Here is a 26399-nt window from a genome sequence, read left to right on the forward strand (position 1 = left end):
GTTTAGTACAGTAGAGCTTTAATGGATCATTTCAAGCACTAATCGAAAAATAACTTGTGTAGGCGGGAAATTTGAAACTTTTGTTTTTTGAAAGAGGTGTGCAAGTTGTCCGAAAATTATAAGCTTATATTTCATATTATTTACTGCAAGTGTAAGGTTATATTTTGCTTGTTGTTGTAATTCAGGGGTTCACCTTCAGTAATTAGTGTACCATGTAATTTAAGACTATTTGAAAAAAAAAGCACAGGCGCTCGTTTCTATCACAGACAAAAATGTTTCCTTTTGATTTATTTCAGTTGAAATAATATAGCATGCAAATTTAAGTTGAGAAAAATAGAGAACACTCAAACTTATACATGAATTGTGAATTTTGTATTATAAAACATTGTTCAAAAGTATTCAGTAATATTATTTCGTCATATTTCTGGAATCCTGGATTCACCCGAAAATATTGTCAATTTTGCATGCCTTCATGATGTAAATTACCAGATAGATGGTGTGCCTGTATCCCTTCTCTATTAAAAATTTCCAGCATTTTCAGAATCGTCAAAAAATAGGGTAGTATAGAAATAATTTATGTTCCAGAAGTATTTTACTTTGTCTAAATAAAGGCAACAGTACTGTAGTATACCGCTGGCGCTGTTCAAACTCATAAATCCATGGACAAAAAACAAAATCGGGGTAACAAACTAAAACTGATGGAAACGCATAAATATAAGAGGAGAACAATGACACAACACTACAATGTAACTAACACACACAGAAACGGACCAAGCATCAGACCCATATTATTGACACTTTTAATACTGATATTTTCATTTTTACTTTTTCAAATAGGGTTAAGGTTAGAGTTAGGGTTAGGGTTAGGGTTAGTATATCATTAGAATATCAGTATAAAAACGCTAAATGTGTTGTATTCTGTACATTAAAAAAGTTACAGCCAGCTGAATCATCTTAGTTTATCTCTTCCTGAGGTATTGTAATTCCATGTAACCACGCAGCAGTAGAGAGCAAGTAATGCACAATAGTAATCAAAAACATAAACATAAACTTAAACTCCTGTACGACTGAGGGAGGATGACCATTTATTAGATTTCAATTTCCCAAATATTTTGTGCAGTATAAAATCACTTTTTACCTGTTTGCTAAACATGTGTTGGGAGTGACGATACAATTGAGAATGGAAATGGGGAATGTCTACATTTTTGTCATGTGATGGAAGTTACATGACAGATTCAACTAAAAACCAGAAACTGCTGTATTCTGTACATACATGTATCTGTGGCTTGTAGATTATCTTATCAGACTGATCAAACTCAAATCTTTCACATAAAACAGAAAATAAAAAAAAATCTGCCCTGAAGAATTATAGATATTAAAAGTGTCAATTATATGGCGATACCCAGGTGATGCTTCAAGGCATCATACGCCATGAATGTGTTTTAAAAGATCTGACCGTTACTTAGAATTGTAGAAATTAAAAGTGTCAATAATAAGGGTTTTCAATAATTCTTGTCAATTAATTTAAATTATAAATAAATAATATATTGACATCATTTAAAAAAAAGTTACAGCCAGCTGAATCATCTTAGTTTATCTCTTCCTGAGGTGTTTTAATTCCATGTAACCACGCAGCAGTAGAGAGCAAGTAATGCACAATAGTAATCAAAAACATAAAACTAAGCTTTTGAATTAGAATCAGATTTCTTGGATAGTGAAAAATGGAAATGATAGTTTAAAAACAAACTGTCTCTATATGAATAATATTTCTTTTACTATTTTATAATGTTGTTTCAGGTACATATATATATTTCAATAATGTTCTATCACCAAAGTATTCTTCAAAGAAGAGGAGGAAAATTTGGAACAGTTTGGTAAGTCCACATTTAACATAAAAACATTGAAATGATTAAATAAGCTGAAGATCATAGTTGTGTTTATAAAACTGGTGTTCAACTTTATCTCTACCCCTCCCTTTTCCATTTTTAATAGATAAGAATTTTATGTATTGTTAGAAATGATTGTTTTACTTGTACATCTATTAATTTTTTAGCATATATATTTAAATTATTATACATGTATTTAAAATATTTACTGTTTAAATGTCTGCAGCAAATACTAGAAATTATAAGGGAGATAGATCATCAATTATAACTTAAGGGAGATACATGTAGATCATCAATTATAAGGGAGATACAATGTAGATCATCAATTATAAGGGAGATAGATCATCAATTATAAGGGAGATAAATCATCAATTATAAGGGAGATAGACTATCAATTATAAGGGAGATAGATCATCAATTATAAGGGAGATAGATCATCAATTATAAGGGAGATAGATCATCAATTATAAGGGAGATAGATCATCAAGAGCATAAAGACCATTAAGGAGAAGAGAGTAATTTATATATGAATATGCTCAGTTGTCAAAGAAAAACTACAAAATATACCTGAAAATTGTCAAGTGATGAAAAGATCCCTTTAGTTGAAAATTATCAATATCAATATTCATGGAGCTGCAGGGAGAATCTTAATGCCCCTTCATGTCCATCTGTACGCCCCAAATTGTTTTCCACTCTCTAACTTTTTTAACTCAAAGTGCATATAAATTGGACGAAATATCAAAATTAGTTGTAAATATAAACAATGAACAATTTCAGGCTTGCTGCTACAAAGATTGATCAGCTGAAAAGAAGAGATTTTAGTGCAGTAGATATTAAAAGAACATGGTAAATATTATACAATACTGTTTTAAGGCAATATTTTTTATTCAGTCTATGTTGATCGTTAGTAATAAGGTCAGTTTATGGGAACCACTTATGATAGTCAACGAAATTTGGATAGTAGTTGTATTAGCATTGGTACATCTATTTTCTTTGGAGAACATTTGGGCCTGCCCCCTTAGTTATGGTCTATTAAATTTGTAACTTTTGTTGAAGTTTTCATGTATAGTTTGTAATTAGGTCAGCTTATGGGGAACCATAAGTAGGTCAATTATATTTGGTATGCAGATGTAATTATTCTTGACACATCCCATTTCCACAGAATCATATGGCCCTATCCCCTCAGTCATGGTCTATTGACTGCATATTTTGAATACTTTATATGTTAAAGTGTGTGATTAGATCAGTTTAAGTTGGACCTACAGGGGCGTAGCTACCCAGAGGCACGACAGCACGTGCATCCATGTCTCACAAAAAAAAAAAAAATTGGTCAATCGGAATCAGACAGTGTGCTGCATGTATTATCTAAGACTATTATGAGTATGATATTTGTTTCACGTTCGGAGACTGTTGGTGTCTTTTCCGTCTAACCCGGATATTAGTTTGACAACCTAGTTACAAGTGTTGATGAAGCTGTTCGAGTCATGCAGAAAAAGATCATAGCTCCCTATACGCTAACACGCAGTTGTGTGCACGTTGATGCAAAAAAGAAATAGCAAAATCAAAATTTATAAATTGAATGTTAAAGGAAACACCTATGTTGTCACTTTTTAGCTCACCTGGCCCGAAGGGCCAAGTGAGCTTTTCTCATCACTTGGCGTCCGTCGTCCGTCGTCGTCGTCCGTCGTCGTTAACTTTTACAAAAATCTTCTCCTCTGAAACTACTGGGCCAAATCAAACCAAACTTGGCCACAATCATCATTGGGGTATCTAGTTTAAAAAATGTGTGGCGTGACCCGGTCAACCAACCAAGATGGCCGCCACGGCTAAAAATAGAACATAGGGGTAAAATGCAGTTTTTGGCTTATAACTCAAAAACCAAAGCATTTAGAGCAAATCTGACATGGGGTAAAAATGTTTATCAGGTCAAGATCTATCTGCCCTGAAATTTTCAGATGAATCGGTCAATCGGTTGTTGGGTTGCTGCCCCTGAATTGGTAATTTTGAGGAAATTTTGCTGTTTTTGGTTATTATCTTGAATATTATTATAGATAGAGATAAACTGTAAACAGCAATAATGTTCAGCAAAGTAAGATCTACAAATAAGTCAACATGACCAAAATGGTCAGTTGACCCGTTTAGGAGTTATTGCCCTTTATAGTCAATTTTTAACCATTTTTCGTTAATTAAAGTAATCTTTTACAAAAATCTTCTCCTCTGAAACTACTGGGCCAAATTAATCCAAACTTGGCCACAATCATCTTTGGGGTATCTAGTTTAAAAAATGTGTGGCGTGACCTGGTCAACCAACCAAGATGGCCGCAACGGCTAAAAATAGAACAAAGGGGTAAAATGCAGTTTTTGGCTTATAACTCAAAAACCAAAGCATTTTGAGGAAATCTGAAGGGATAAAAATGTTTATCAGGTCAAGATCTATCTGCCCTGAAATTTTCAGATAAATCAGTCAATCGGTTGTTGGGTTGCTGCCCCTGAATTGGTAATTTTGAGGAAATTTTGCTGTTTTTGGTTATTATCTTGAATATTATTATAGATAGAGATAAACTGTAAACAGCAATAATGTTCAGCAAAGTAAGATCTACAAATAAGTCAACATGACCAAAATGGTCAGTTGACCCGTTTAGGAGTTATTGCCCTTTATAGTCAATTTTAACCATTTTTCATAAATTAAATTAATCTTTTACAAAAATCTTCTTCTCTGAAACTACTGGGCCAAATTAATCCAAACTTGGCCACAATCATCTTTGGGGTATCTAGTTTAAAAAATGTGTGGCGTGACCTGGTCAACCAACCAAGATGGCCGCCACCGCTAAAAATAGAACATAGGGGTAAAATGCAGTTTTTGGCTTATAACTCAAAAACCAAAGCATTTTGAGGAAATCTGACTGGGATAAAAATGTTTATCAGGTCAAGATCTATCTGCCCTGAAATTTTCAGATGAATCGGTCAATCGGTTGTTGGGTTGCTGCCCCTGAATTGGTAATTTTGAGGAAATTTTGCTGTTTTTGGTTATTATCTTGAATATTATTATAGATAGAGATAAATTGTAAACAGCAATAATGTTCAGCAAAGTAAGATCTACAAATAAGTCAACATGACCAAAATGGTTAGTTGACCCCTTTAGGAGTTATTGCCCTTTATAGTCAATTTTTAACAATTTTCATTAATTTGGTAAATATATGTAAATTTTTACCAAATATAGTTCTCTGTTACTAATGGGCAAAGTTCATTATAGATATAATTGTAAGAAGCAAAATCGTTCAGTAAAGTAAGAACTTCAAACACATCACCATCACCAAAATACAATTTTGTCATGAATCCATTTGTGTCCTTTGTTTAATATGCACATAGACCAAGGTGAGCGACACAGGCTCTTTAGAGCCTCTAGTTTAATTGATGAAATATCATTAGATAACAACATTTGGTTTCAAAATAAAAAAAAATATTGGAGATTATGACAAGATCGGGAGGTAACTTGTATCTTTTACAAGATTTGAATTTGTAATACTAACTCAGAGTAAGACATGTTGTTTTGGAGCACATTTTACAGTGTACAGTTTATCAGTTTGGAATGAGATGTACCAATCGGCATTAGAAAAATCAGGTCCATTCGATATCGTTGAAAATATGCCAAGGCGATGTGGTCGATGGCTACCGGAGCCAATCACCCTGCAACCATGCCAAAACAGTATTGGAAAGTCTCATTATTTTTTGCGTTCATAGACCATATGATAAGGGAACTGGAGAGTGGAGTCGCGTCTCGTGTTATTAGAAAATCACTTCTTTGCGCTGTATCTGCTTCATCGTGTTGTAGGAAATATCATAAACGAATAAATCTCAATATTGTCTGAGACAATCGAAACTGACCTGGCATGTAATTTTGACGAATTCAATTCGGAGGTCGCTTGATGCCGAACACGTCTGCTGGTTTATAACATCTCGCGAGTGCTACCATGCCATGATGGAGATCTTTCAGTCACCATACTACGTATGTAATTGAAAACAAATGTACGATCAACAATGAACAACGACAGTTACATAGCATTACTGCATATTCATCGAGATTTCAGTGTGAATATTGACAAAGTAATAGACCCGAAGAGCAGATTTTGGACAATTTTGAGTAAATTCTGTATCAAAAATATGTGTTGTTTATGTATTTCTCTATTCAGAAGATTTATTAATAGTTTTACATTCATAAATTTTTATCTACATATAGCTCCTCTTTAAACATCCTATGACCGAAAACTGAAAAAAACACATTTTTCTGCATAATAGGGTCCCAAAATTTTTTCTCATCGCTCCGCTCAGCGGTAGTTGCTAGCTTCCATATCGTTTCATTCTAGCTACGCACCTGACCTATAATATAATATTAAATAGAAGACATTTGGTATGAAGTTAAATAAGCGCTAGAGGCCAGGGAATGATGTCTTTGGATCATTAACACATATAGATATTCTTGTTTTTAATTAAATGATACTTTTCAGTGATGATATTCTTGATTATATACTGGTGAGAATAATGCCAAAGAAACAAGGATCTGGACATCCTAGGTTTTCCTTATATCTATCATCACAGCTAATGTATGGAGTTATCAGGGTGTTTAAAAGACAGAATGAATACCTACTAGGTAAGAAATAACTTTTTTTATGACTGCATGGGGCTTAAATGGTATTGTCCTTCAATCTTTCTGGCAGTCAGTCCATCTGTTCATCCCATATATTCATTACCACACTTAAAATAATTTTTTCCATCTATTATGAAATTCATACACAATGCAAAGAACCAAATTTTGCAGACAGGGGCTGATTGTGTTCATTTTTTCGTTTTAGAGTTATGTCCCTTTGTAACTTGAAAATTGCAAAGCTTGAGTGGGTCACATTCTTTTTTAATTTTTTGTTGGTCTTATTTGAAATGTGGAAAACAAAAAGTTTTTCACATACATTAAAGTTAAGAATCTCAGCTTTTGTCTTGTTTTGATGGAATAATTTTGTATCAGTCGTATTATATAATATATATCACAACTATTTCTATGTGAATTTTGCCGCATTAAAATACATCAAGATCTAAGGGACAATGTAACCACTTACTCATTTACTTTACTAGCCAGCTCAGTCTTAAGTTGGGGAATACTGATGCTCATTAAGAATATAGTAAGTAGAAAAAATAGAAACATGTTTCCAATTACATTTGTACCATGCTTGTTTCACACTAGAATTTGGTTGAATAGAAAATTCTGGTTTGTTTCTAACCTTTCAAAATCTTATCTGTCTTTTGCATATTATTTTCTATAAAATTTAACCATTTTTTTCTGAAGCCTGCAAACTTGTGCAATTAACTCATACTGAATATGTTAAACTTGTGAGTCAATGGCCAAGTTTACAGATTAAACTAGTGTGTTCAAAGAATAAAAATGAACTATAAATAATTACTAGTTTGAACAAGGACTTATTTTTATTGCAGACGATGTCACTAATTTTTTCTGTAAGATGAGAATTGCTGTGGCCAATCTGGAAGAGATTGATCTGAAAGCCATGAATAGGTAACTTACAAAGCTATGGAAGGAACTTTACTATTAATTTTCCATATGTACATATAATAATAAAGAAGATTCTAGAGATAAGCTCAATGTTTATATGAAATGCTGACCTAACATTTTATGGCCATGCCTCTGTCAATTACTCATTATCAGACTACACGAAATACGTCGGACCGTCGGACAAATCCGGTGAATAATGGATCGGTCTGGTAAAATTTTGTTAAATTCCGGTCCGAATGTCCGGTGTTTTTTTTTATGGATTTTTCTAACATTCTAGCAAAATTGCCAAACGATTTCAAATTCATTTTCATCTTTATTATTCATCACAGCGATGTTTATTTTGTTCAACCGCTAGCTTTATGCCGAAAATCGCCAACCAGTAATGTGTAAATCTGGGTAAAAACATATCTGACTGTCAAAAACAACAATGGCTGCCCTCATTGGCACAACCGGGAATGTAAATAAAACCGGATCAGATTCTGGGAACGGATAAGGATAATTCTGGGTTTGCTGATTAAATACAATAAATGAATAAAAATCCAAGCAGATCACAAAATTCAGCTATGAAATATAAACACTAGAATTGAAAACCAAGAGATATATGAAAAAGAAAGAAGAAACAGGAAATAATATTTTATACAGAAACTCAAAATTATGTTTAGTTCACAAACATTGTCAAAATCCAATAAAATGGGACATTACTCTTCACTGAAATGCATTGAAGTAATTGTGCACAACTTTCATAACAATATACCCTCTTGTTACATCATTTTGTTTTTGTGCATTTTGGGGAGGAGTAGGGCACAACAAAGTCATATGTTTGTTGTTATTTGTTGGATAGTATACAATTAGATGTAAAAAAAAATTGGTCTGGTAAAATTTCATTCGGTCTGGTATAGCTATGATGCTTACCAGACCGAATGTCCTGTAAAAATGAAATTCATTCGTGTAGTCTGCGTTATTGATATCTTTTTCTATTCTGGAGCTCATCAGTTGTACACCGTTCTTCAACAATGAGCAAAACTCATACTCCATAGCAAGCTATATGTCGATTGTGATGTGAACTTTTTTTTAAATTATGCCAAGCGGTTTTATGCCAGGTATTCAGATCACTGAATGTGGAAATGTAGCAGCCTGAGCCAGGCATAGTATCCTATGAAGTCTTCTTCTTGTTTGGTCATGGCTACTGATAATAGAGCTGGTGTAATGAGTACATGTATTTGCATATGATAGAATACTATTTTGTTTATAGCCATTTACAATTTTCTTTTCTTTTCAGTTTTGTTTTTACTTTTTCTAATTATTAAGTTGTGCTATAATTTCATAGCTCACATTAGTTGAGGCAGTATAAACTTCTCTATGGCTTAGTCGTTTGACATTTTAACAATAATCGCTGATGTACTTTAAGTTTTGATTTTTTTTCTCAAATAATTCAGCTTCTTATTGAGTGTTATAGATTCCTTTCAGTTCATTTATGTTTCTAATTTTAGACAAGAACAGTTGGCATGTGATTTAGATGATCTATGTGCAGATAACCCTTGGTTTGGTGTACTACAGATGGATGCAGCAGACTTATTGAAATCACCTCAGATACCAGACATGGTAGGTATTGTGATCAAATGTTTTTTTGTGTGTCTCATGTACATTGCAGAAACCTAAAAAGGTTGTGCAAACTTAAAGTAAGGGAATTATTATTGTGTGAAATGGATTACAATAGATATTTGAGGAAAATAGTTATCAATTATATTTGTGGAAAAGATGTGAACAATTTAAGAAATCAATTTCATTCCTACAAAAAAATTACAAAAGAAAAAATACATGTATTGATTAATGGTTGTAAGAAAAAGATAATCAAATATTAATCAAAACTAATGTTTTTTTGTTGATTTTTGGCTTATTGTGCATGTTTTATTTTTATTGAAAATTTCATATTACAGCTATGAATATTGTAGCATAAATTCATGCTATAATGAAATTCAAAAATAAACTATTTAAACAAAACATATTAATCGTGTTAATAGAGTGATTTTTTATTGATTGAATGTAATACATATAAAGAATTGAATTAGAAAATCTTTGTTTTAACATGCTAATTTAGCTTATTTTAATGATTTTCATAGCTTTAATTATTTAGTTTCTGTATAAGAATTTTGAAGTTTTAGTATTCTAGCTATTTTAATGTGTCTTAATCATATATATATACAGAAAGCATTTTTAGCTCGAAAAGAGCTTCATATGTGATGGGGTTATCTGCTCCCAAAAGTTGAAATGTTACATTATTATTAGAAAATTTATAGTAAAGGGGATATAACTCAGTATTGTTTATAGAAATTTACAATTGGTAGTTATAGTTGTAGTGTATGCTAAATGTCATTCATTTATTTTCATATAAAATGAAAATAATGACTGTCACATTTGTGTCCTGCAATATCATAACTTATTTTGAGTTGTTATTTTCCTTTAGAGGACCATAAATAGATAGTTTATAATTGTTCAACTTTAAAATTTTATCTGTGAATGTTATATCCTTTTTCATTTTCATTATCAAAAACTGAAATCTATATTCTTTCCAATATATATGGAATAAAATTTATTTCATACATATCTTAAAATCTTTAGCTGCGAGTTTTAACATCAGATTTCTATGTTGCTTGTTTATGTTGATTTTAATTGTTGTTTTACTTTTAATTCAAGTTCTAGTTGAAGAGATTTTCTATGTAAGATAGTGGTAAGTTCTTGTGTGTATTTTATACATTTACACCATTTTCTACCTTTCATTCTAAATGAAGTTTATTATAATAAAAACTTTGTCTTTAGTGGTAACAGGCTAGTAAAAACAGAATTGCTCTGACAGTCACAATGCTGCATTTTGAATCTGGTGTTATTTTAGACACAATGGTATGCAGAGCCATTAATTTCTTTTAAGAATAAAAAAACAGTGTTGCATATTCTAATATTATAATTGATATAACAACCATACAACAGTAAAAAGGGGCTAATTGATAAGATCCTGATTTGGTAAAGTCAAATAACTATAAATGACTGATGTCACATCCAGTTCCCATCATTCAAAGAACCTCAATTTTTGAATTTTTTAAGTCTATAAATGAAAGACCAAATGATAAATTTGCATAAAGTACATGTATTACCTTGATAGACAAAATCAATATACACATGCTATTGTAGGAAATGTGGAGAATAGAATCTAGCTTAGCAATTCCAAGATCTCCATTGATGATTCCACCATTAAGGCTAGCTCATCCCTCTACACCACAAATATCTATCACCGAACCAATGTTAAAACCAGGTAGATATAAATGATTAAAACTAGTGTATACTTATTGACTGGGTATGAGTGGAATAGTAAGTTTTACTTTATTATCCCGAGGAGCAACTATTGTCCTGAGGTGTAGCGGAGGGCAATAGTTGTATCCGAGGGACAATAAACTTTCCATTCCACAAATATTCAATCAGTAAGTGTTTTATTATATCGAAAAAGACAACAGATAATAAATGGCAATGATTATTCAACTATCGTAATATTGAAAAAAAGAAATCAAACCATAACATTTACTTCATAGATATGTTCAAATGCTAAGGAATACATCTTGCACTGACGTCAACCCTATACTAGATACAAAAAGGTAAAACACAGGGTTGTTACTGCCGCATTATTTTCAAAATCCTCCAATCGCGAAGCTGCATCTAAAATTCCGCGATATATAATGACGCTTGCAGTCAAATAGTTACACCCAGGTCCAATAGTTGGAAATTTTTTACCGGTCCAATAGTTCAAAGCTTGTAATTTGCACAATAGTGAAAATATTGTGTACTTATTTTATGATCTTTTATATAGAAAATGATAACTGAGGTATAATAAATATAACTATTGACCATAGGTAAAAAACTTAGTAGATGTAACATCAAAATCTTACTCTTAAATATATAAAACGACAATAAAGACAACAACACCCATCAATTACCGCATGGTGATTAATTTATTGTGGTCGACATGTTTCGCCAACAAGCGTGGCGTCTTCAGGACAATATTATACATGAAATCAAACAGTGAAGTACAAATTTTGCGGTTGTGCGGTTTGCCTGAACAATAGGTTGTTATGACGACGTTATAGATATAAATAGAAAGTGAAAGTGAAAGTAAAATAAGAATCTAGTATAGTAACTAAAAGAGAAAGTTAGTCAATAAAGTTATTAACGATGTGGTTATCTGCTATTCTTGCACGTCTGTGTAGTGGTCCTCATAGAAGTTTCTAGTGGTAATAATGTAGAAATGATGGAAGTAGCTCATAAAATGTCAGTTCATTTCCAAATTGGACAACACCCCATTGGCCATCCCGTACCAATTCAACTGGCTTCGCTCCGAGGGAGGTACTGCTTCCATTGAGTTGGTAAAAGGTGAAGTGTGTGATCGCCGCAATTTTGGGAATTGTAAATCTTGGTAGATGTGTTCATAAAAATTAACTTTGCTAATAAAATGTTCGTGGATGAAGCTTTTCTTTATAAATATGTTTGGTGGTTTATGTGGTTCATCTTGGTTCTGGTTCCTTCCTTTTTTCTCTAAGTAAAATGCCTGGTATTCCGAATTTCTTTGACTCTGTGTACTTATGTATGGTATGTAAATCTTCAGTGATGGACTGCTTCTTCTTTGTATGTTTAAATTTTGGTGGTTGCTTCTGTTTCCAAATCTCTCCTTATTTTTCTCCGTATCTGGTAATTTTCGGCAACGGATCGAGAACTCTTTAAATGGTCCGGTATTTCGTTCATGCTGTGTGGTTGTTAGGTACAACGCTAGTTTGGCAAAGGTGGATCCTCTCGGATGCAGGGGTTCACAGTAAAAAAGTAAACTTTAACTTGGTAATGGTGAACCAACACCTGAAGTGGTTATCGTGCAGTTGGGTAATAGCGGGTGGATACCACTCGGTATTCACAGTTGTCTTTCACTATAAAAGCAAATAAACGACAATAAAGACAACAACACCCATCAATTACCGCATGGTGATTAATTTATTGTGGTCGACATGTTTCGCCAACAAGCGTGGCGTCTTCAGGACAATATTATACATGAAATCAAACAGTGAAGTACAAATTTTGCGGTTGTGCGGTTTGCCTGAACAATAGGTTGTTATGACGACGTTATAGATATAAATAGAAAGTGAAAGTGAAAGTAAAATAAGAATCTAGTATAGTTAAAAGAGAAAGTTAGTCAATAAAGTTATTAACGATGTGGTTATCTGCTATTCTTGCACGTCTGTGTAGTGGTCCTCATAGAAGTTTCTAGTGGTAATAATGTAGAAACCACCAAACATATTTATAAAGAAAAGCTTCATCCACGAACATTTTATTAGCAAAGTTAATTTTTATGAACACATCTACCAAGATTTACAATTCCCAAAATTGCGGCGATCACACACTTCACCTTTTACCAACTCAATGGAAGCAGTACCTCCCTCGGAGCGAAGCCAGTTGAATTGGTACGGGATGGCCAATGGGGTGTTGTCCAATTTGGAAATGAACTGACATTTTATGAGCTACTTCCATCATTTCTACATTATTACCACTAGAAACTTCTATGAGGACCACTACACAGACGTGCAAGAATAGCAGATAACCACATCGTTAATAACTTTATTGACTAACTTTCTCTTTTAACTATACTAGATTCTTATTTTACTTTCACTTTCACTTTCTATTTATATCTATAACGTCGTCATAACAACCTATTGTTCAGGCAAACCGCACAACCGCAAAATTTGTACTTCACTGTTTGATTTCATGTATAATATTGTCCTGAAGACGCCACGCTTGTTGGCGAAACATGTCGACCACAATAAATTAATCACCATGCGGTAATTGATGGGTGTTGTTGTCTTTATTGTCGTTTATTTGCTTTTATAGTGAAAGACAACTGTGAATACCGAGTGGTATCCACCCGCTATTACCCAACTGCACGATAACCACTTCAGGTGTTGGTTCACCATTACCAAGTTAAAGTTTACTTTTTTACTGTGAACCCCTGCATCCGAGAGGATCCACCTTTGCCAAACTAGCGTTGTACCTAACAACCACACAGCATGAACGAAATACCGGACCATTTAAAGAGTTCTCGATCCGTTGCCGAAAATTACCAGATACGGAGAAAAATAAGGAGAGATTTGGAAACAGAAGCAACCACCAAAATTTAAACATACAAAGAAGAAGCAGTCCATCACTGAAGATTTACATACCATACATAAGTACACAGAGTCAAAGAAATTCGGAATACCAGGCATTTTACTTAGAGAAAAAAGGAAGGAACCAGAACCAAGATGAACCACATAAACCACCAAACATATTTATAAAGAAAAGCTTCATCCACGAACATTTTATTAGCAAAGTTAATTTTTATGAACACATCTACCAAGATTTACAATTCCCAAAATTGCGGCGATCACACACTTCACCTTTTACCAACTCAATGGAAGCAGTACCTCCCTCGGAGCGAAGCCAGTTGAATTGGTACGGGATGGCCAATGGGGTGTTGTCCAATTTGGAAATGAACTGACATTTTATGAGCTACTTCCATCATTTCTACATTATTACCACTAGAAACTTCTATGAGGACCACTACACAGACGTGCAAGAATAGCAGATAACCACATCGTTAATAACTTTATTGACTAACTTTCTCTTTTAACTATACTAGATTCTTATTTTACTTTCACTTTCACTTTCTATTTATATCTATAACGTCGTCATAACAACCTATTGTTCAGGCAAACCGCACAACCGCAAAATTTGTACTTCACTGTTTGATTTCATGTATAATATTGTCCTGAAGACGCCACGCTTGTTGGCGAAACATGTCGACCACAATAAATTAATCACCATGCGGTAATTGATGGGTGTTGTTGTCTTTATTGTCGTTTATTTGCTTTTATAGTGAAAGACAACTGTGAATACCGAGTGGTATCTACCCGCTATTACCCAACCGCACGATAACCACTTCAGGTGTTGGTTCACCATTACCAAGTTAAAATCTTAATTATATTATAATAGATGGGATGAAAATAAAATAACATGCATATGTCTGAATTTTTTATGTTTTAAAAAAAAGATTGTAGTACTTGTATAAGTTGTGCCATTTTCAACTGCATATATATTTGTTTTCAAGAGTGATTACTTTTTCAATAGATGAAAATGATGTTATTCAGGGCATAAGCAAAATAAATGTTTTGTTTATCTGTCTGCTGTCCTTATTAAGCCAAAATAAAATTCTTTTTTGCCCAATCTTGAAATTAGATAATTCTAGAATGTTCAGACTTTTACCAATTTTTTCGGTTTTTTTTTTTATCTTTTCAACTTCTGTTTCTAACTGTCTGAACTTCTTAAAAGACCTTTAAGATGCTATGGCATATAAGGGTTGTATGCTTTTATCAAAGTTTCTATATATGTGTAAAATTCATGTTGATTACATTATAGATATGGCTTCACCACACACAGTATCCAGCAAGGAGGAGATAACTATCCCAGATATTGATATGACAATATTCCAAGATATTCAGGTATAAAAAAACCACCAAAAAACTGTTAAGTATTATAAAACTTTGTGGGGTGATTGGTTCTGATAACACATTTTGTTTTCTTTAATTTTATAAACAATGGATTAACATAAATGATTTAGTTTGAAATCTCAAAAATTAGTTTTTTTAGAACTGATTGATGTTCAAATTAGTTTTCCTCTCAATTAAATCAATTTCTTAGTTATGCTGTTTCTTGGATAAGTAATAATCAACATTATTTGGTCAAAGATTTTGCATGTAAAACATGCCAATCAGACAGGAAGCACCTCAACTCAAACTCAATTTTATGATATTCCAATAAAGAATTCGTAACACACAAAAGAGAATGTTAAGCCAAATGGTCTATGTAAGTGGGTTACATTCTTGAGACATGAAGGTAAACTGTCAGCACTACAAAAGGTAGTGTACAAAATGGTTAATTTCTAGACATGAGATATGCAATAGATAAAATTGAGAATGGAAATGGGGAATGTGTCAAAGAGACAACAACCCGACCATAGAAAAAACAACAGCAGAAGGTCACCAACAGGTCTTCAATGTAGCGAGAAATTCCCGCGCCCGAACAGAGTTTATTCTTAAGACACTAAAATTGAGTTGTTTCCATTGCATTATTGAAATGAGTTTAAAACGATTAATAAATGTATGACATTATAGTCACCTAAAATTAATTATAACCTATAAAATCATTAATCTTTACACATTTTTCAGTTCCAACCAGAACATGACCTGCCACCATTTGATGGTAAACTAGTAGACATTATCTTAGAGGAACCTCTACCAGGGGATTTACAGATGGGCAAATTCCTATCTCCTGTCAAAGTGCCACAGTATGAAGAAATGCAACAAGATCTAGTCCAGTAAGATAATTATAAAATCTTTCTTTTGACTAATACATGAATGCTGTATCTTGTTTACTGTAAATTCAGAAATTATTGCGATTTTATTATATTGAACAAAAATAAAAATGAGATTTTAATTTTTTGCGATATTGAGAAAAATCCTGTTAAATTTCAAACTGCGAGTTTAGATTATTGCAATTATAACCCTGTCGCATTTTTCACAATATAAAAACATAGCAATAATTTCGAAATTTACAACATATATTTTAAGTTTGCTCACACGTTTAGAAATTTTGAAGAAAGTAATTTAAACAAATTCCCTTGTCTCCTGACAAACATACAACCATTCTGAATTGAATTAAGAATTATTCATCTCAGTAAATAGTTACATATGGTTTATTTATGACAATTGTTGTGGTTTAAAAAAAGAAGATAGGGTCACTAACAATTTCTTCAAGAGCATATATTTAATTTGATTTTTTTTAGTTGAAAATATATGCCCTCTCCCTTTCACAGACAGGAAATGGCAAATATTTTAAACTATTCAAATGGTGCAGGCTGGCACCACAATGAATGATCAAAGTAAATTAATTAAACTTTCATCCTGCTATTAAATTATTTTACCAAAAGAGTTCAGCAATGACACTTCTGTTGTCAATTTTTGAATTTTTATTTCCACAGAGGTTTACTATCACCAAAAGAAAGAACACCCATGACCAAACCTGATAAATCTAGTGTACCAGAAAGAAGGGCACCAGTATTATCTCCTGGGGTTACTCCAATGCCACAGCCAGAGGAACCAGTATTGAGACCTAGAAGAGCTGTAAGGATTCTTGATACTATGTATTTTAACAAAAATACATTACTTTTATAGGGATGCGACTGATATGCCTGCAAAATAATTGCATAACCTTTGTTATGTGTCGGAACAAAATTATGAAACAGTATGTACAATGATTTGATTTCTCGTAGGGTTTTAAATTTTCCATTAAAATAAATATTTGGGGGTATGAAGATTATTTGCTATTTTGATATGAGTTGATTATGGTTGTATTTCCATTTGTTGTATGCAAAATTACTTCAAGTATGTTTGTTGTGGGACTGGACTATTTTGAAAGTCCTTTCCTATACTTCCACATCCATGTTTATGGAATTGCTCTTAAGTTAGTTATATAAATAATCATCTGGAAGCTTCATTGTTTGGTATTAAATATGGTTTTTTTATGACTTACAGAGAGCAAGTTTCACACTGCAGTTGTCACCTGTCCCACCAAGTCCTAGAAGACAAAGAAAAAGACGTCATTTGTGCATTGATGCCCAATGTCAAATACTTAAAGACCAATTGAAACAAAATTTCACAAATAGAGAAGACATTATGAGAACTTTTGTAAGTATATATGGAAAAATTATAGGTATATAGATTTGTTCTACTTCATATTGCTTGAAATTTGTTTTATCTATAATCTAGAGAAAGGTTTAACAAATGAATTTCTGGTGCTTAACTTATTATTAAAGAGATGAAAAAGGTGCACTTTGCATAGGTATAGATAGCAGTACCGTATGTATTTTAATACCTAAAAAGTTCTTGAAGAAGATCTTTGTAAAAAATTCAATTAAACTGACTGGCTGTCAAAAAAATTACTAACTTGTGGATAAGTTTAAATGCTAATATTATCCTGTATTTGTAATAGGTTTCATAATAAGTTAGCATTTGATATCCCTTGATATCAAATAGAGCTGTTTAATTTCAATATAATAATAAATGAGCCTTGTAGAGTTTTAAAATTATAACAATTTAAATGATACCATATTCTCACATGTTAAACCTATTTCTCTTATGGTCAACTTTCTGATCCTTGATCTCCTCATTTGTACATTCCAATCACATGTCCTGGTTTCAAACTTAATCATCAGACATTAAAAAACTTTATACGCTTCAGAATATAATAAAATTTGAAAAAAAAAGATTTTCAGGAAGGAAATTTTAGTGTTATGTATATTATTAGAGAAATCACGTATATGCTCATTGCCATGGATGAAATGTACATCATCTTAAGTTCTTTTAAAACATTTGAAATTCAATAATGACTTAACAAATAGCCAATGAAAATGGTGTAATATTGTCTCACACTCCTGGATAAGACAATCAAATAAAAGCATTTCTTTTTATCACACACTGTCTAGTGTGGTACAAGAAATATCTCTTCATGTAGCCAACAACCATACAAGAAAAAGGAATATCATTAACTTTATGGTTTTTGCAATGTCACATAATAATAATAATAATAATAAAATTCTTTATTTAACGATTACATGTTAATCTCACATGAGGCCTTCAAAAACTATTAATACAAATAGAAAACAGAAAAAAAAATACATACAAAAGAAAATACATAATACAGTTGTATATAGCAGCTTAAATATTGAATAAGTACATATGCATTCAGTAGAAGAAGAAAAAATACATTAGTTTCGTGCATCTTTATTCTGTATAATACATCAAAAATTTTATAACTGTTATTAAATTGAGATTTCAATAGTGGCTTAGTTACTGAGAAAACAAATGTTAGATAAAAGAAAAGTGTAGTTTGTGTCATCTTTTTTCAGGTTTTACCTGATTTGAAGAAGTCTTCAGTACAAGATTTGTTCAACAATCCAGGACGACCAGGTACTAGATACATACATAATATGTTAATAAATTGTGCATTTAAATTTGCAAAGAACCTCATAGACTTAATTTGTATTTGTATGATGTGGTTAAGGGTGCATCATCCAGTCTCAAGGGAAATAATAACTGGCTTATTTCTTTTGGAATAAAGCCATTGAAAATGGTCACAATGCAAAAGCAATTTTTAGTTAAATTACAAAAACAATGTAAGGAATCTTTTTTAAAGTAGGATTGTCGATTTCAGTAACTAAAACAGGAATTTTACAATAACAAAGTAAGCAATTCAAAAGAAATAAACAGTTTTTAGATAGCAAAACAAATATTGTAATAAATTTATATTTTTTTAAGCAATGGCTAGACAGCCGCAGCTTTTACAGCTTTGGAGAAGGAATGCAGTTTATGGGTTGCTGGAGACAGATTCAGACATTGGACAACCTGCATGGAGTGTGCCTGACTTGCTTGGTATAACATGGACTAAGATGCCCTTTAATAATCTTGACACTTCTGTTTAAACCTATTATTTTCATTTATTTTTATTTTTTTAAACTTTTTGTCGTCATGTTATCTCAGATAAAATTTAATTCCGAAATATCAGTAAAGGAATGAAATTCATTTTATTTTTGAATCTTTCTAGCAAGCTATATACATTCAGATTAAATTGGTCAAAGATAAAAGCTAATTTTACATAATTTTTGTAAGTAAAAACAAAAGGAAATTAGACAGTTTTTCTCACTGTTGACAATATTTTTCCAAATACAAAGACATTTTTTATCTTTAAAGGATGTCAGGGGTGGTTTTAGTTTGAATTTTTTACTGGAAATAATGGATATGGTCAATAAATTCACATGAGATCCTTGCACACTTTACAATAGCCCAAAACAAGGAAACAAAGCTACATTTACTGTTCTTCAGTTTTTCTTGAATTGATTTGATCATGGAAAAAAAAACATGTTTTATAATATTGTTTTATCGCAATTGGAAACACATCAATTCAATGGTTATCAAGGAATGGTAACTTTCTGAAAACAGAATCATGTCACTATCCCAAGATTTTTTACATTGTCTTGCATGGAACACGACCAGTGGTATAAACTTAAGATAGTGCCATTACCATTTAGTCAAAATTATTAACATCATTGATTAGAATAGTCAAATCAATTCAGATACTAAAGTTTTTGATACTAGTAAAAATGGATATTTTGATATTTGGTATTAAGTACATTAGTTTTTGTAAGAATCAGGCAATTAAGAAATGTTTAAAAACATGACTGAAAAAACCCAACGGACCTAACTATCCTTTATTGAAGGTTCATTTCTGCTTGTCTGATGATTTGAGAAATATCTAGATACGTTGTGGTAAAAACAATTGCAAAATACAGAGTTATCTACCCTTAATTGTTAATTTCTAGTGTATTTCAACCAAATTATATCTTGTATCACCAGATCAGGAAAAGGAAAGGAATGTCATATACATGTACTATTATACATTCTGAACTTGAATTTATGTCAAGCTGATTGGTTTTTTGTTTGTCATGTTTTTAACCACTGTCTGATTCTTCGGCAGATTGACACTAAAAAGGCTTATTTGAATAATTAAATTCACATCTAAGAACAAGTTGGATGTCAGTTACTTATAGAAATGAAAGAAATATATAGATAAAATTGAGAAAGGAATTGGCGAATGTGTCAAAGCGACAACAACCCGACCATAGAGCAGACAACAACCGAAGGCCACCAATGGGTCTTCAATGTAGTGAGAAACTCCCGCACCCAGAGGCGTCCTTAAGCTGGCCCCTAAAATATGTATACTAGTACAGTGATAATGGACGTGATACTAAACTCTAAATTATACACAAGAAACTAAAATTAAAAATCATACAAGACTAATAAAGGCAAGAGGCTTCTGACTTGGGACAGGCGCAAAATTGTGGCAGGGTTAAACATGTTTATGAGAACTCAACCCTCCCCCTATACCTATTTAATTTTTGCTGACACTGAATTAAGTTATATTATGTTTTGAAGGAGATGAAGAACCCAGACCAACTCGCAGTAAAAGAAGACTGATTTCCCAATCTGTTCCACAGCTATCTCCTGTTCAACAGCTACAGGAACCAGAGATTCAAATACAGGAACATGAGTTGCCAAGACCTGATTTGGAAGTAGGTTTTTATAAAAGCCTTTACTTTTATTGTCCTTGTGAAATGCCTTTTTGTTTGGGTGAAATAGGGTGCACACATTTTTCTTTCTACAGTTCTTTCAAGATATTGTAAAAATATGTGTTTACTTGATGTGTGTATTGAAAATTGAGTTGATTTGATTAAGCAATCCTCAAACTCAATATTTAAATAGAAGTTGAATCAATAGTTAGCCCTTTTATTTTAAAATTTTGATTTGCTTATAATGGTTACTGAACAGACTTCTATTTCAAATGCAGTGATTCAAGAAATTAAGCTCCTTCCATGCGTATACGTATCATCATGTTTAATTAAATTTTTTACAAACAAAGTTTTACCGTTATAAAAGAATAAATAGGGACTCTCTTGCTTCCCCAGCACTATCACACTTAGATTAGAATATAGAGGTAAAACAATATTCCTTTGTATAATTTTTTTTTTAATTTCTTAGATTTAAATAATTATTTGTTCCTACAGGCTATACCAGAACATGTTATGGAAGAACAGCCATCAACTGAAATGATGAGAGAAGGTTCCCTGTCTAGGAGTCGTCTGCTAGATGATACACCAGTGTCTATTCACCAGAGAAGTACTCATTCAGAGGCAGACAAAAGTAAAGATTTGGATAAGAGTAAAGGGAAAGAGGAACCAACTCTTAGCAAATCCAAGTAGGTTTTACCAATTATAGGAAGTTTGTGGGGCTTTCAGAATTATGGAAAAGCAAGGAAATTTTAACTTCAAGGTCAGTTTTGATCCAAGGATTTTAAATCACAGCATTTGTAGAAATATATAACGCTCTCCGCATTTTTTAGTCTTTGTTAGTCTTTATGTTTTTATGCCCCATAAATGGTCATTATGTTTTCTGGTCTGTGTGTCCGTCTGTCCCGCTTCAGGTTAAAGATTTTTGTTGAGGTAAATTTTGATGAAGTTGAAGTCCAATAAACTTGAAACTTAGTAAACATGTTCCCTATGATATGATCTTTCTAATTTTAATGCCAAATTAGAGATTTTATCCTATTTTCACAGTCCACTGAACATAGAAAATGATAGTGCTGATGGGGCATCTGTGTATTTGGGACACATTCTTGTTTAAATTTAGTTCATTTATATGTTTTGGAGTTTAACATGACCTCCAATTTCACTAAACAAGTACAGATTTTTATTTAGGGGCCAGCTGAGGATTTTTTCACTGCGTTGAAGACCCATCGGTGGACTTCCGCTGTTATCTGCTCTTTAGTCGGATTGTTGTCTCTTTGACATAATTCCCATTCTCAATTTTACTATTTGCTAATAAAAAACAATAAAACGTGGATTTTTAATTTTGAATTGTATTTTTTACAGAAGGAAATCTAGATCAAAAGGCAGCATTTCAACAGAGGAAGAGATGAATCTCAATTTAATACCAGATATATCTGAAAACCAATCAGTGCTCCAGGAATCTCTTGCACAACTGTCCTCCATTATGGAAGAACCTCAGGTTCCTATAACACCTGTTCCTCTGCCTGTTGTTACTACTACTACACCCACAGCAGCTGAACTTCTCAGGTACAAAGTTAATAAAAAAGTAGAATTACTGACTCAACATTTTATTTAGTTTTTAATTTTCAATAAATAACTGTTTGGCTTTCCTTTCCCTAGTAATTGCCCTTAATTCTGCTCTGGTGGCATACTTAGTTAGTATAACTGTGGCCTAATTGTATAAGGCTAAGTGGAGTACTAGGCAATATAGGAAAGGTGTACTGACATAAGTAGTCTCTAAACACATTAGCTCCATGGAGCTTTCGTTAGTAGAAGCCATATTAACTATGTGTATCAGTGAGAAAAATGTAAAAGCATAAAAATATAGTATATACCAATACACATAATTAACAGCGCCTGGTGATGTTTGATAGCCTGACCGGTTTCGGTCCATAAAGGACCTTCATCAGAGGCAGAATCTGCCTCTGATGAAGGTCCTTTATGGACCGAAACCGGTCAGGCTATCAAACATCACCAGGCGCTGTTAATTATGTGTATTGGTATATACTATATTTTTATGCTAAGTGGAGTACTATTTTAGCTCAGTTTGTATATCTGCATGTGGCTTCCTTGTACAACATTTAAACCCTGGCTGACTATAATTTTGAAAGTCATGCTCTATTGTTTTATTTAGTACTTCGAATAAAAAACTTGTGATGATAGAATGGGTTGAGCATAGACTTTATGTTGGATATCATTGTTATTGAGGGAAAAAAGTATGAGGTTTAGAAAGTGGTTCAAAACGTCCAAAATGTTGTGCATTTGTTTTGAATAAAAACCCTATTTTATTGTTAAAAATAGAAAGAGGAAAGAAATCTTGAGTAAATATTTTAGTTTCTTTTATACTTTTTTGAAGGCTAATCAGACGATACACAAGAGAGGAAGAATGGACAACATTTCAATCAATATGTTCACCAAATCAATTTGACAGAACTCAAGCAGCAAAAATATTCTCTGATTTAATAGGTTTGTACATATTGTGACATTTCACAAATTATACCATTAACTCTACTTTAATTAACGTTAGGAAAGACATTTTTATACCCCCGCTTTGAAAAAAAGGGGTGGGTATACTGTTTTACCTCTGTCTGTCCTTCCGTCAGTCCATCAGTCAGTCAGTCTGTCAGTCAGTCCTGGTTTCAGGCTTGATATATGTCGCTATACTGTGTGATGCGTTTTCAGATTCATCACTCGACAACTTCCTGTTTACCGAACACTTGTATCATTTTTACACCTGATAGCCAAGTTGAAAATTTTTCGTCATATTTTTCTCAGGAACTGCACTACCAGGATTTCTGATATTTGGTTTCAGACTTGATATAAGTCAGCTATATCGTGTGATGCGTTTTCAGATTCATCACTCGACAACTTCCTGTTTACCGAACATATTTGGACGGGGGTATCATCAGTGAGCAGAAGCTCACAGTTTCACTTGTTGTTTTTCTAAAGTTTTTTTCTTTTTTTATATATATATTTTTTTAATTTTATTTACATATTAATCCATCATTAGAGAAATCTACAAACAAGTATCTGTAATCATCCTAACTTTTGAAATTTTCTGTTAATTTTAAGTAAATGAAATAGATAAATTTTAGAACACAAATGTTTACTCTCTGATATTTTATGATAAAGTTGACATTTTAGGCCATATTTTGCCACAAATAAACCTTGTCCTTATTATGGATGAAAACTGGTAAAATATTTGTGTTCAAGGGTATAGAAATAGATTTATATTATTTTATAGCACATAACTTTTATTTCAAACACACCCACCTAATCAGAATCAACAATGTCATTGTCAAGTATATCTAATATTTCAGATTTGTGCCGAGCCAAAAAGGTAAAATGTGAACAGGAGGAAGCCTTTGAAGACATTTACATCTGGAGAATATCTTAAAGGATGCATTCACTAAGGGACGGCATCAAAAGATCGATGTAGGATAAAAAACTTAAATCAAATAGTTTGGGGGTGGGGGGGGATAAAATTCTGCAAGTTTTGTATATCTAAAATCGATTTTTACATATATCCCTATTGGTAAATCAATTTTTCCCAAATTAAGTTAAGAGGGGGGTAGGGGGGTCAGTGAAAAAACTATGTGAATTAAGTTTTTTATCCTACATTGAACTTTTGATGTCGTCACTAAATGGATGTCTGTATTGTCTGTGTGCTGATGTTTTCACAGCAACATTGAGGTTTAATGAGTGTAGAATTGTAAGAACTTTCCAAATATTTATATTAAGTTTGAATGCTGAATTTATATTTGATATACATATAGTTTTGTAATAGTTTTAAATTTTATAAATACATGTATAAACAAAATTAGGTTGAAAAATTTCCTTAATTTTAATATTTTTTAATGTTCAAAATAAGCCAACACAGATTTTAAACCACTTATGTTTTATCTAAGAACACATTATTGAAGATTTTGATTTCCAAATTTAGAAAATAATTATGAAATAATTAAATTTTAATTTCATGTATGAATTAATTATGATGTTAAACATTAGGATTAAGTTCGATTTACTGTCTGAGTTGGGACTTTTCTTTATTTTTAGAAGTATATTTATACTCAATTTTACATCAACTATATTATTCTATAGAGTGAATCATGTACATGCAATCCCAGTAATATGATTGAGATTAAACATGAATACCAAATACAATTTTAATTTCAATAGGAAAATTCTTCATTATCCTCCATTCCTTTTTCTTCTTACATTTTATGGACTGTAATTGGTGAATTGCATTTTAAAATCATCATGCTTTAAAAAAACTGATTTTACTGGGAAATTGAATTGGCACATTGTGTATGTTTTGAAAGGCGTCTTTATATGAAAATTGATTTGATGAAGGACACCACAATCTTGTCCTTTTCAGTTCATTCATGGGTTAAATGATATAAAAGTTTTTTCAAGAATCATGTGTATTGGACAATTTTTTTTTATAGAAAGCTTTGAATCAAATATAAGTAACAGTGTCACTCAATATTAAAAAAAAAAGAATAGTTTTACTTTGAAAGAAGAGTGATATATTTTTGCTATAAAGTAGAATGGATTGGGTAATTTTAATTTAGAAAGAATTCAACAAATATAGTTTTATAAAGCTTGGAATGAACTGTTCGCATCCGTTTGTTTGAATACTTAGATCATGGTAGCTATTAAATGTTTAACTTGTATGTATTAAATCTTGATCAAGTTAACCTAATATTGTTGGTATATTTTATATTTGTTAACTGTTTATTTGTTGATTATCATGTTAACTGTATAATTGTTGATTTATCATAGTTGTTAAGCTTTGAATTGTTGATCTATAAGAATTGTTAAGCATTGAATTGTGTTTTTAAATTTGTTGATTTATAAAAGTTAGTTGTTGAAATGATTTTTAAGTCAGACAATCTTACTGTTAAACTTTTATTGTTGATTTATTTGTTATATGATGTAGATAAATCTACTTTAATCATGCACATAATGTTTTATGAAGAATAAAATATATTTTAAATTTTCTAGTCTCATCTATGTAGGTTTTGATTTGTTCATCACTTTTAAGGTTTATCTATTACTTTGCATTACATCATCCGTCTAATATATCTGAAAAAAAGAATGGGGATAACATAAGAAACAACCCTTTCAAGCTAGTCTTTCAGTTAAGATCTTGTTATAATAAATACTGAGACAGAAAATAATAAATTGTAGGTCTTTCAGAAATTTATCAATATAATGTTCCAGTTTATTAATTATTTTGAGTTATCTCCCTTTATATTGCTGTTTACTTGTCAGGTGAATCAAACTCAATACTATTTAGTAATGGGATATGTATTTATGACTTATTAATAATCTTGGTTTCTGAATAAATTAATTGCTGGTGCTGTATATTTTGATTGCATAATGCGAAGAAATTAAAATGGCAATACCATAGCATGAATACTGCATAAGTTTCAACGTCAATAAAACATGTTCGAGAGGGTAAGGTCAAACAATCTTTTTGAAATGAGATGTGACAATACAACTGCAAACTGAATATCATTGACTTACCTTGGTAGTCCCCCTTAAACTGACCTAGTCACAATCTTCTACAAATTGTTGATGCCACCAAATAGTAACAGAAGAGATGAAATCTTTCAGAAATCTTTTGTCTCACCGTTAGACTTCACATCTTGTATACAGATACCTTGTGTTC

The 26399-nt window shown here is 32.0% G+C and overlaps 1 protein-coding gene across 2 annotated transcripts; it reads left to right on the forward strand.

Annotated features, from left to right (window-relative positions):
- Positions 1 to 40: 40 nt before the first annotated feature.
- On the forward strand, positions 41 to 25724 carry LOC139520324 (meiotic recombination protein REC8 homolog). 2 transcript variants are annotated; one of them, XM_071312865.1, is made up of 19 exons: positions 41 to 96; positions 1798 to 1874; positions 2664 to 2732; positions 6392 to 6534; positions 7368 to 7446; positions 8934 to 9045; positions 10630 to 10750; positions 14923 to 15005; positions 15732 to 15880; positions 16544 to 16685; positions 17097 to 17249; positions 18470 to 18530; positions 18879 to 18992; positions 20553 to 20689; positions 21182 to 21372; positions 22046 to 22249; positions 23079 to 23188; positions 24043 to 24128; positions 24360 to 25724. In XM_071312865.1, exons 2-18 carry the CDS (start codon positions 1819 to 1821, stop codon positions 24117 to 24119), a joined length of 2001 nt encoding a protein of 666 aa, XP_071168966.1. In that variant the 5' UTR covers positions 41 to 96; positions 1798 to 1818; the 3' UTR covers positions 24120 to 24128; positions 24360 to 25724. The 2 variants fall into 2 exon arrangements, with proteins under 2 accessions (XP_071168966.1, XP_071168965.1); XM_071312864.1 differs by having other exon boundaries at positions 46 to 151.
- The last annotated feature ends 675 nt before the right edge of the window (positions 25725 to 26399 follow it).

The sequence above is a fragment of the Mytilus edulis genome, chromosome 4 (assembly GCF_963676685.1).
Source record: "Mytilus edulis chromosome 4, xbMytEdul2.2, whole genome shotgun sequence".
Lineage (NCBI taxonomy): Eukaryota > Metazoa > Mollusca > Bivalvia > Mytilida > Mytilidae > Mytilus > Mytilus edulis.

Coding starts and splice junctions, on each gene's coding strand:
- LOC139520324 (XM_071312865.1), top strand. CDS start 1,819: ATGTTCTATCACCAAAGTATTCTTCAAAGAAGAGGAGGAAAATTTGGA. Junction 1,875..2,663: donor GGAAAATTTGGAACAGTTTG/GTAAGTCCACAT, acceptor GAACAATTTCAG/GCTTGCTGCTACAAAGATTG. Junction 6,535..7,367: donor ACAGAATGAATACCTACTAG/GTAAGAAATAAC, acceptor TTTTTATTGCAG/ACGATGTCACTAATTTTTTC.